Source organism: Scyliorhinus canicula, chromosome 10 (genome assembly GCF_902713615.1).
Source record: "Scyliorhinus canicula chromosome 10, sScyCan1.1, whole genome shotgun sequence".
Classification (NCBI taxonomy): Eukaryota; Metazoa; Chordata; class Chondrichthyes; order Carcharhiniformes; family Scyliorhinidae; genus Scyliorhinus; species Scyliorhinus canicula.
The window spans coordinates 21,910,513-21,922,873 of record NC_052155.1 but is presented as its reverse complement, the minus strand read 5'-3'; the positions used below and the strand labels follow the sequence as shown (position 1 = coordinate 21,922,873).

Here is a 12,361-nt window from a genome sequence, read left to right as displayed (position 1 = left end):
GTCCACCAAAACCCTATGTTCGGCGCCCCCGCCCAGCTCAATCCCTCTCCAATCCTTCGATGCCCTAAACGCCTTTGCCAACGGCTCTATCACCAAGGTGAACAGCATCGCGGAGAGCGGGCACCCCTGCCTCGTTCCGCTGCGAAGCCCAAGGTACTGCAAACTCACTCGGTTCGTCCGCACACTCGCCACCGGCACCTTATACAGCAGCTAAACCCAATCCACAAATCCCCGCCCGAACCCAAACCATCGCAGCACCTCAAACAAATACGCCCACTTCACCCAATGAAAAGCCTGCTCCGCGTCCATCACCACCACAACCTCAGTCTCCTGCTGCCCCCCCCCCCCCCCCCCCCCCATGCCTCTCCACCCAGAGCATCATAATTACCTTACGTAACCTCTGCACATTCGCCAACAACTGTCTTCCTTCCACAATACCCGTCTGATCCTCCACAATCAGTCCCGGCACATAGTCCTCAATCTGCGATGCAAGCACCTTCGGCAAAGCTTGGTGCCGACATTCAGCAACGTTATCGGGTGGTATGTCCCACACTGCTCCGGGTCCTTATCCTTTTTTAGAATCAGGGAGATGGAAGCCTGAGAGAACGAAGGGAGGATTCCCCCCTTTCCCACATCTCATTACACATCCTCACCAGCAGTGACCCCACGTGACCATCCTGGTCAGGGGGCTCCCTGTCCGTTCCCCCCTGCCGATCAGCCATACCCCTTATTGGACTAGCCCCCTGCCCGCGTCACGCGCCCCTCCAGGATGCCCTCGGATGTCCACCACCATCTCTCCCTTCCCAACTGCATCACACCCATCACTCCCCGTCAGGGACCTCTCCCCTCCACCCCCAAACAAAGAACCAACCCCATACACCCACACTTTCCTCTTGATGCCCCCCACTTCACTTCCATTAACTAGCTCACCCAGCTAGCATGCTGGCCCCTGCCCAAGGCCTCTAACCTCCCCATCCCCCTCCAGTTCACCCCTCCCCCTCTCCTCCTACCTACCAGCAAACAAAGAAGAACAAAAGGCGCACTCACCATCACCGCCACCTCATCGGAACCCATCCCAAACTACCCACCCCAAACACTCTGCCATAAACATAAAGCTACTCTCCAAGGTTTTTTTTTAAAATTAAAAATATCCAATTATTTTGTTTTCCAATTAAGGGGCAATTTAGCGCTGCCAATCCACCTACCCTGCACATCTTTTGGATTGTGGGGGTGAGACTCATGCAAACATGGGGAGAATGTGTAAACTCCACAATAGTGACCTTGGGCCGGGATTGAACCTGGACCCTCAGCGCCCTGAGGCAGCAGTGCTGACCACTGCACCACAGTACAACCACTCTCCTCTCCAAAGGTCAGTGTTCTCACACTCCTCCCAGTCCATGGTCCCTCACAAAGTCCATCGCCTCCTCTGGTGAGTCAAAATAAAACTGCTTCTGATGAGTCACCCAGAAGTGGACAGAGTACAACACCCCAAACCTGAAAGAGCAACCTTCACCAGGATGAACCCAGCACTCCTCGTCGCCAACTCCACACCCAGGTCCTGTCAGACCCTCAGCTCACTCCCTTCCCAGGTACACATCCTGGTCTGCTTCACCCATGTCCAAGAAACGGTGCAGCCGCATCACCATCGCCCTTGGCGGCTCCCCCATCTGCGGCCTCCTCCTCAGCACCCTACCCACCCAATCCACCTCGAGGGGCCGGTCAAAAGCCCCCTCCTCCATCAATTGCTCCAGCATCCTCACACATACTTGCTGCCCTCCACTCCCTTGATGCCCTCAGGCATCCCCACGATTCTAAAATTCTATCTTCTGGAGTGATTCTCCAGGTCCTCCAATCTCTCTCCCAGCCTCTTCAGGCTGTCTAAAACCATCCCTAGCTCCGCCTCCAATGAGGCCACCTGCTCCTCATGCTCCCCCACCATCTCCTCCACTTTCTGAATCACTAGACCCAGAGCCTCCAGCCTCTGCCCCACTCTCTCAGTTGTAGATCTGAGCGGCTCCACCACCTTAGCCAGGTCTTCCGAGGCCTCTTTCCTCTGCTAGGAATTTGTTATTCAAAAACTCCAACCAACTCTGTAACAGCCTCCCCAAACAGGCGCCGGAATGTGGCGACTAGGGGCTTTTCACAGTAATTTCATTGAAGCATACTCGTAGCAATAAACGACTTTCATTTCATTTTCTTTTTTTTTAATATAATTTTTATTGGAAATTTTTACAGAAAATATAAAACATAACGACAAACAATGAAATGCAACAAAATAACCCATAAAAACTGTGACACCCCCAGACTGTATCGACGCATGTATCACATCCCCCCACCCCCCAACCCCAATGAACAACAAAAGAACTTAAAAATATATTAAAATTAAATAAACAAACATAGTCATTGTCCCCCCCCCTTTCCCTCCCCCCTCCCCCCCACCCCCCCGGGTTGCTGCTGCTACTGTCCCCGTACCCTATCGTTGAGCCAGAAAGTCGAGAAAAGGTTGCCACCGCCTAAAGAACCCTTGTACCGACCCTCTCAGGGTGAATTTGACCTTCTCTAGCTTAATGAAACCCGCCATGTCATTGATCCAGGTCTCCACACTTGGGGGCCTCGCATCCTTCCATTGTAGCAAAATCCTTCGCCAGCTACTAGGGACGCAAAGGCCAGCACACCGGCCTCTTTCGCCTCCTGCACTCCCGGCTCCACCCCAACCCCAAAAATCGCGAGTCCCCATCCTGGCTTGACCCTGGATCCCACCACCCTCGACACCGTTCTCGCCACCCCCTTCCAGAACTCCTCCAGTGCCAGGCATGCCCAGAACATATGGGCATGGTTCGCTGGACTCCCCGAGCACCTGACACATCTGTCTTCACCCCCAAAGAACCTACTCATCCTCGTCCCAGTCATGTGGGCCCTATGCAGCACCTTGAATTGGATGAGGCTAAGCCGCGCACACGAGGAGGAAGAATTAACCCTCTCCAGAGCATCAGCCCATGTCCCGTCTTCGATCTGTTCCCCCAGTTCCCCCTCCCACTTAGCTTTCAGCTCCTCTACTGACGCCTCCTCCGCCTCCTGCATAACCTTGTAGATATCAAATATCTTCCCCTCTCCGACCCAGACCCCCGAAAGCACCCTGTCGCTCACCCCCCTCGCGGGAAGCGAAGGGAATCCCTCCACCTGCCGCCTAGCAAATGCCTTTACCTGCAGATACCTGAACATGTTCCCCGGGGGAGCCCAAATTTCTCCTCCAACTCCCCCAGACTCGCAAACCTCCCATCAATAAACAGGTCCCTCAGCTGTCTGATGCCCGCTCTGTGCCAACCCTGAAATCCCCCATCAATGTTCCCCGGGACAAACCTATGGTTCCCCCTTAACGGAGCCTCCATCGAGCCCCCCACTTCTCCCCTATGTCGCCTCCACTGCCCCCATTCATTTCATTTTCAACTACCCTGTCGACCACTGGGCGGGCAGCACTGCCCCCTTGCCCTCCGCTATCTTAACCTGTGGCGCACCATGAAAACTGCCCTGCTCCAGCTGCTCTCTCTTCCTCGTGGCACTTCTCATCCTCTGACACATGTACCAATATCACCAGAGAATGATTACCTTCCCTCAGCACTCACACACCTTTGCACTCAAACAAAAAAAACCCCACTCGGGTGGGGAAGAACCAATAAAACCCACCTTGAGCAGGAGACACCAAATATGCCACCACTCACTCCATGGCTGCCACGAAAGTCCCGGCAAAAGTTACTGGCCGAGCCATTATTAGACCTTAAGAAGGCCATAGCAATTTTGCGTAGAAGGGAGTACAGGAACTCTAAGGGATAGAAATGAATAGTGTCGGGCATACCCCCTCCCACAGTAACTTCATTGAAGCGTACGCCCCTAGATTAGGAATTCCCAAACTCCCACCTTGGAGTGAATACCACCGAGGCCAGGGCTGCGGATCTAGGACCACACTGACTAGGCCTGATATGTCCCCCGAATCCGTGGAGGGAGACCCCATATGATATGGGGCGTACAGCTGAGAGCAAAAGTCACAGGGCGGCCAACAAACCAGACATTGCACCTGAGGTATGCATCGTCCCAGAGTCTGCACTTTTAACTTGGAACAGCCCGATGATGAATGCATGCATCTGAACTGCAACGTGGCACGTGAAATTGCCCTCTATCAGATCACCGTTCAAGTAAATGGCCATTCGAGACTCTCTCGTAATGGAATTAGACACAGGAGCTGCAGCCTTCATCATAGATAAACAAATGTTTGAAAAAAATCAGACAGGAATACAACAATTGACTATGTGATACGGAGGTAAGACTGGCAACCTACACAGGGAACCACTTACCATAGCTGGGACCTCAATGACCCCAGTGGTTTATGGGCAGCAACCTGTAAGACTGCATTGACTGTGGTAAATGGACAAGGCGCGAGCCTACTCGGCTGCCATTGGCTACATCGCCTTTGCCTAGATTGGCAGTGGAGTTTTCAAGTGAGTGCTGGAGGCCTCTATGAGGTCTTGGGAAAACACCCTGAAGTTTTTCAGACCAGGCTGGGGAAAATCAAAGGAGCCATGACAAGAATTCATGTTGACCCTGAAGCACAGCCTAAATATTTCTGGACCCACCTGGTCCTCAATGCACTACTGGTGAAGGTTGAGGAAGGGCTCAGCCGATTGGAAGGCCTCGGGATCATTCGGCTGGTAAAATTCACCGATTGGGCAGCACCAGTAGTGCTCGTCCTTAAACTGGACAAAACTGTTTGACTTTGTGGCAACTGTAAATTGACAGTAAATAGGGTCACTGGATAGAATAGATATCCGATGCCACGTATTGAGGACTTGTGTGCAAAATTGGCTGGAGGTCTTTCATTTAGGAAGCTTGACATGAGTCATGCCTATCTATAGCTGGAGTTAGAGCCTGAGGCCAGACAATACACACAGATACCTTTACGAGTACACAAGATCGCCCTTTGGAGTATCGTCGGCCTGTGCCATTTCCCAGTGGGTCATGGACAAGGTTCTGCGGGGTTTGCCATATGTAGTGATAGGTGATCTATTTGGATGATGTGTTGGTCACTGGTGCAATGGAGCGAGAACACCTGAGCAACTGGGCCGAAGTGCTACGTCGGGCATCCGTCTCAAATGAGAGAAGAGCGTTTTTCTCGCCAGGAAGGTCATTTACCTGGGCTACCACGTGGACTACACCCGGTAAAAGAGAAGGTGCGAGCGATCCAACAGGCCCCCACACCAGCGAACATGACTGAGCTGCGCTTGTTTCTGGGGTTTGTGAATTATTATGGAAAATTTATCCCTGGCCTCGCAACCTTGCTCGTCCCCCTGCATGCCCTGCTAAAGAAAAAAGCTATGGGCATGGAAAGCGCCACGGGAAGAGGCGTTTATCTAAGTGATGACCAAACTAACTTTTGCCGGCCTGCTGACACACCACGATCCCACCAAATCACTGGTCATCACATGCGATGCCTCACCATATGGCATTGGCGTGTTGTCACACTGTATGAACGACAGTACAGAGTGGCCAAATGCATTTGCCTCCAGAACATTGGTTACAGCAGAGAAGAACTACGCGCAGATCGAGAAAGAAGGCTTGGTCACAGTTTTCGCAGACATAAGCAAGGGCAAGGCTATCCTGCCCACCACACCAGCCCATATCCAGAGATGGGCCCTCTTGTTGGCAGTGTATGAATATGCGTCCGAGCACCGTCTGGGCACACAGATTGTGAATGCAGATGCATTGAGTAGACGTCTGCTGCCGTCAGACAGGCAATGCAGGAATCTCCTGTGGCCATTCCGCTTTGGATACTATTGAGGGGAATGGCTTCTGAGGGGAAAGCAGAAACAGCCAAATTTGTTGCACCATCGTTGGTTCTGCTGCAGGGGAAGGAGTACAAAAGTGTGGGAATGCAATAGTTATGGGGATTCAATTGTAAGGGGTATAGATAGGTGTTCCTGTGGGCACAAACAAGACTCCAGGATGGCATGTTGTCTCTCTGGTTCTAGGGCGAAGGATGTCTTGGAATGGTTACAGGACATTCTGGAGGGGGACGGTGAACGGCCAGTGGTCGTGGTGTACACTGGTACAAACAACATAGGTAAAAAAAGGATGAGGTCCGATAAGCAGAATATAGTGTTTGGAAGAAAGTTGAGAAGTCGGACCTCAAAGGTAGTGATCTCAGGATTACGGAAACGTGGCCCGCAGTCCGTACCGGTCAACCATTCGGTCCATTTCTCGCTGAAATACCGAGACCCCGTTGGTGACGCCAAAGGGAACCCTAAGAAATTGATACAGTCGACCGTCCGCCTCGAAGGCAGTGTAGGGACGGTCTGATTTACGGATGGGGAGCTAGTGGTAGGCGGATTTCAGGTCAATTGTCGAGAAGACCCGGTACTGTGCAATCTGATCGCCATGTGCATCTCTGCAAGGGTGCCTCCTCCTACATTCTGTGGGTCGGGAAGGGCTGCTACAACGGAAGGGTCTAGGCTCAAAACTGTGAGCTTTACTTGCTCTCGCTCATCCAGGCCGTACATGGTCGCCTGCTGCTTAACTTTCGCAAGGAATTGGTGGGGGTCTGAGGTGGGGAGGAACGGTGTGATCTTTTCGCACGCGTCTCATAATTGGGTCATGGTTAAGGGGGTCGTGTAAAGGAATTCCGCGTCTCCGTCTGCTGCGGCTGTGCGGTGGGTAGTTACTGGATTCATAGGGGTGTGATCTATCTGCTCTGTGGGTGTTGGGGTGCTCTTCTCTTCTGAGGCTTTTCTTGCGCACATGTTCCCTGTACATACCTATGCGCTGTCTCATTTAATTCTTGCCAATCAGGGCCGTTTTCCTCATTTAATTGGGATCCAAATGTGCTTTGGAATCCATTTTGGACTCAAAGCAGAGACTGCAGTTCTGCAATCTGCTTTCGGCACTTTGCATGATCTACTGAGCTTTATCTCTCTTCCATGGTGGAAGCATGGAGTGCTCGTAGTGCTGCTTTTAAATCGCAGCACTGCTTTTGCAATGCCTCTACCTGTTGTTCCGTTTCTTCTCTTACCAAGACTGCACGTTGTGTGTCCTGATAGGCCTTATTGTATTGGGTCTGGAAGGTGCTCAGGTGCGCCAGACAAGACTGGTGTGCCCTCTTGGCATCATCCACCTCTCTGTCTTTCGCTGCCAACCTCCCTTTTAATTCTATATTCTCTTTCTCTATCTCACTAGCATCGACTTTACTAATTCGATTCCTCTCATCTATCTCTTTGCGGAGCTTCCGAACGACCTCCTCTGTGCCTCGCAATTGTGCCAGACAGTACACGATTGCCATCGGCTTGTGAGCTTTCCCTAAGCTCTTCTTATGGATTTCGGTCAGGTTCTCCCACCAAGTATGTCCTATACTCCCGGGACCTGTTTCCTCATTTCCACAAAACTCGCTCCAAAGGGGCCATCCCTTCCCTTTGAGGTAATTTCTGATCTCTTCTTCCCAAACGGGACACTGTCCTACTCTACTGCTGGTCGCTGCAACTACGAATTCCTGCGGGTTCATAAGGCGTTCCATTGCCTTCATTGCCATTTTTCCTATCTGAGTTTCTTTAAATTTGGAACAAGGGGTAATAAAGCTGTGCTGCAAACACGGGTATCGCTTTCGCTAATTTCCGGAATACAAACTCCTGACAGTTTTTCGCAACAAAATCTATCAGGTTTACCTTATATCCCTGTTAGTACGCATGCATTAACACACTTCCGAATTATGGAGGATTGATCAGAACTGCTTGAACACTTGTGGTTATTTCTGTTCCCAATTGGATTATAATTCAAATTTTTGGGTTCTCTCGGAGTGGGGGGTGGGGGGGCACTTCTAAGTCGAGTCCCGTCAGAGTTCGCCAGTAAATGTTGCTAATTGTGCTTTTGCTTAATTGCTCTGTTTAATAACCTTTGCTCTAGAGTCACCAGGTATCTTTCTGATGCCACCATGAGGTTCAAAGTCAAGTGCTGATCAATAACTCAATACACCAGTTAGTAAGTTTCAAATCAAAACACATTTATTATACCACAGTCAATCACTACTCATGCATAAAGCTCTACTTACTAGACTATCTCTAACACTAAAAGGCCTATACTTAGCTTTGGAAATGGCCCACCAGGTCAGAGGAACAATGGCCTTTCGTTCGATTCTGAGGCTGCAGGCTTCAAGCTGGTATGGACTAGTAGCTAGGAGCGCCTATTTCGTAGCGTGCGTTGACTGGAGACTTACTTGGTTGGTGCAGCTGCTAAGCAGGTCTCTCCTTGTTGAGAGTCACGGTCAAGAGTTGTTTCGAGCTGCTGAGAGACCCTGCCAAGAAGGACGAATTGAACTTGGGGACTCTATTTTATAGTCCCCAGGGGTTTTGCGCCCTTTTGGGTGGACCCCGGACCTGGTCCCAATCAATTGGACCAAGTCCCAATCGTTTGGATCGATTTCTCCAATACTGGAGCTGTTCCCTGATCGCTGGGTGGTTCCTATGTGTCCGTTGGCCTTCCTTTGTCCTGGCTCCCGCTTGCGCTGGGGAGTCTGGTTTGGTCCCGATCGTTTCAATGTATCTAATTGTTCCTGGGGATTGCTCATTAATATGCAGATGGTTGCTGGTTTCGGTTCTGTCTGGGTTTTTGCAAGGCTTGTGGGAATTTGCTGCGTGCATATTAGCTGCCATGTTCCCTATGACCACACTTCAAAAGTAATTATACAAAACCAAAATACCGTGGATGTAGAATGCGGTATGAGCTCTGAAAAAAGGCCATCAATCTAAAACATGAACTCCACAGATGCTGCCTGACCTGTTGAGTATTTTCCCCGCCAACAAAGTACTTCAGAGTCATACTTCATTGGTTAAAGTACTCTGGGACTTTGTGAAGTGTGCTATGTAAATGCAAGTCTTTCTTTATGAAGATGTGACAAGAGAGAGAGACTGTGAGTTGAGTATGTCTTTGTTTAATTTCCTGGTACTGTTTGTAGTTTTAAAAGGTGCACAAACTTTGTATCCTTAAACTAAATATTCCAACAATTATCCTCTGGGTTCATTAGATGTTGGGGATCTCATTTGCTGAAATTTCCTGATTATATATCTTCAATATTTACTAGATTATCAGAAGTATTGTTTTCAGAGGAAACAGTTGATAAATTATAGGTAGTATGGACACAAGACTTTGCAGTTGATTAAGGAGTGAATAAACCCAAGGATGGTCACAATAATAGTCTAATAATCTTTATTAGTGTCATAAGTAGGCTTACACGAACACGGCAATGAAGTTACTGTGAAAATCCTCTAGTTGCCACACTCCGGCGCCTGTTTGGGTACACTGAGGGAGAATTCAGAATGTCCAGTTCACCTAACAAGCATGTCTTTCGGGACTTAAGTGAAAGTGGGAGAACTCTTCCAAAGAAGTAATATTGGTCTTAAAACAACTCTGTTTCTCCCTCCCCAGACGTCGCGAGACCTGCTGAGTCTATAGTGTTTTCTGTTTATATTTCCGATCTCTGGCACCTGCAGTATAATAATAATCTTTATTATCACAAATATGCTTACATTAATATTGCAATGAAGTTACTGTGAAAAGCCCCTAGTCGCCACATTCGGGTACACAGAGGGAGAATTCAGAATGTCCAAATTACCTAACAGCACGTCTTTCGAGACTTATGGGAGGAAACGGAGTACCCGAACAAAGCCCATGCAGACACGGGGAGAACATGTAGAATCCGCATGTAACCCAAGCCAGGAATCTAACCTGGGATCCTGGTGCCGTGAACCATAGTGCTAACCACCATGCAACCAGTATTTTGCTTTTACATAATAAACACCTTTCATTGACCTTCTATTTTGCTCTACCTGCTCTTATGCAGTATAAAATTGATCACATTTCTCCCTCTCGTTAACCCTAAAGGAGGGTAATACAGTCGGGAAACGTTTCTCTCTGCACAGGTGCTGCCAGACCAGCATTTTCTGTCATTTATTATTATTGAGATTTCAGCATTCCCTTCCTTGCAGTATCAACTGTTATTTCCTTTACGTTCAGTATTCTTGCCGATTGACCTGATGAGTCCAAGAGGAAAAATCTTTGACAGCATGCGTCTTTTTTCAGCAATGCTCAGCTGGAAACCTTCGGCATCTGGTCAAAGCCCGACACCAGAAACTGCGACTGCGCATGTTCAGGAAGTGCTCCCCCTCGTGTTGCGGCACAGATTGACGCAGCCCGCCTCCCTCTTCCGCCCCCAACCGCACCCCAGTGACAGAGTTGCGCACATGTCCGTCGCGGACAAGGACGAGCGAGGGGGGCACGCCCACTCTCTGACTTCACGCGTGCGCACGGCCCACCGCCTGGCGTACGCGCACGCTCCCGGCGTCGGTTGCGCGCACGTTGACGTCCCGCAGTGCCCGAGTGAGGCGGAGGAGCGCGAGTGGAGGAAGGGAAAAAAACCCCCCAGAGGATCGAATAAGCGCCATCAGGCAGCAAAGTCTCCGAGTGTCACCGCCCCCACCCCCCCTCCCGCCCGACAATGGCCAGACTGGAGCAAGTCCTCATCCTCGATCCGCCCGTCGAGCTCAAATTCAAAGGTGACTGACTGACGCTCGCACACCTCTTCCTATATCTAGTTTATTAATGAATAGAACTCTGAAGCCTGTGTGTGTGTGAGGTGTCCCAGGCGCTCGCTCTCCGCTGCTCACACTCTGCCCGCCCGCCCCGGGCTCTGGCCGCCGCCCTGTCTCCGCGGATTGTTGGGAGGGGGGGCGCGGGGAGGTGGAGCGGCGGGGGGACGTCTGCAGCCGGGACCGGAGCGGGTGTGGGGCGGCCGCCGGCTCTCCTCGGCCCCCGGGAAGCACGGGCGCAGCCGCCATTTTGGTAGCTGACACCAGGCCGCGGCTGGAGCCTCGGATTGTCGCTGCGGCGCCGGCGACTGGGCTCGGTGGCTGAGGGGAGGGTCGGCTCTCTGCCACTCGGGGGGATGTTTCAGCTTTCCTCCCAAGTCCGTCCCCGTGGGGGTGGGGGGGCATTGCGCCGAGTGGACCCCGCCGTCCGGCCTTATTTAAAAAAAAATCCATTGCAGGCCCAGGAGGAGGGTGGGCTCTTGGGGGCCGAGGAGAGGTGCGAGACGCCCCCTCCCCACCGCCCCGCCAGCACAGGGGAATCCGAGCTGCATCCTTCAGGCGTGCAGCAATGGTGATCCGTGTCAAACAATAACCATCCCTTCAGCGTGCAGAAATATTCACCTTCATTTCGAAACAAATCTTTAGAATTGCTATTGATAGTGGGAGGAAAACAATCTATGCTGAACTTTAGCAACTGTATGTTTAAGTAACAAATAACATTAAGTAACTTGCTCAGTACATAATCTCCTTTCCCTATATAATGGCATAGCCTTTGCTGAACATATCAGCGTTATTGGGGCAGATATTCTGGACGTTTCTGATTTTGCTTTACGTATTTCTAGTCATTTTCCCATTTCTTTGGTTATCTAAATCTATTGAATTTGTCGAGACAAAGGATAATAATCAGGAGGCTTAAAAGTATTGGTAATTGGTATGGTTTTCTTCAGTAGTCTTCCACTAGGGAATTTTTACAGAAGGTGTACAATGAGGGCAGTTGTTGGTCACATGGATTTAAAATATATATTAAGGTCATTAAAGCTAGATACAGTGTGCATCATAGATTCAGGAGGTTTTGTGAGGACAGTGTAAAAATACCCTTAAGTTTATTTTCAAGTCCAAATGCCAAAATTAGCCTATGGCTAGTTGAGGAGGAGTAACTTGATGTGCCACGATATCTTTGGCTACCCAAGTAAGATATTGCCCTGCTAGTCTCTTCGAATCTCCAGTATAGTACTGAGTAGCTCCACCCAAAGTGCCAACGAGGCTGTTGGAACCACGACGGAGCTGCAATCTCTGCCCTTTGACACCAAGTGGATTGTGTTTCTTAAGATCGCTAGCATGATATGATCTTTACACTTTTCTCGCTAGGCTTTATTCCAAAGAACTGATCCAATAAGTAATTTATGCTCCAGTTCATTGCAGATTCCAGATGATGTTTAAATTTGTGCTTTTTATGCTAGTTACTTGCAGACAAATGTGCTTTGTTGAAAACTAAGGTGGCGTTTATTGGTAAAAAGATTTTTAGTGCCTCATGAATATTAGCAAGGTGAAAAATCAGTCTCAATAGACAACGGATAAAGACTGCAGAAGGGTCTTGACAGATTTATACTTTATTTTCTAATTCAGGACCTGAAATAATTTAGAAGTGTTTTATCTTCTCATTTGGTGAGACTTTTGTATTGGTTTCCTGAAACTTGTTATGTTGTGAAATTGTCCTATCTTTAGCTTGCCGAAGTTTTGGG

At 49.8% G+C, this 12,361-nt stretch overlaps 1 protein-coding gene across 1 annotated transcript in view; it reads left to right on the top strand.

Annotated features, from left to right (window-relative positions):
- Positions 1 to 10,406: 10,406 nt before the first annotated feature.
- vapal (VAMP (vesicle-associated membrane protein)-associated protein A, like) overlaps positions 10,407 to 12,361 on the top strand; it is a 116,060-nt gene continuing 114,105 nt past the window's right edge. The window contains exon 1 of the mRNA XM_038808674.1: positions 10,407 to 10,586. Within this exon, the coding sequence (XP_038664602.1) occupies positions 10,529 to 10,586 (58 nt within the window). The 5' untranslated portion in view covers positions 10,407 to 10,528. The remainder of the gene's footprint in view (positions 10,587 to 12,361) is intronic.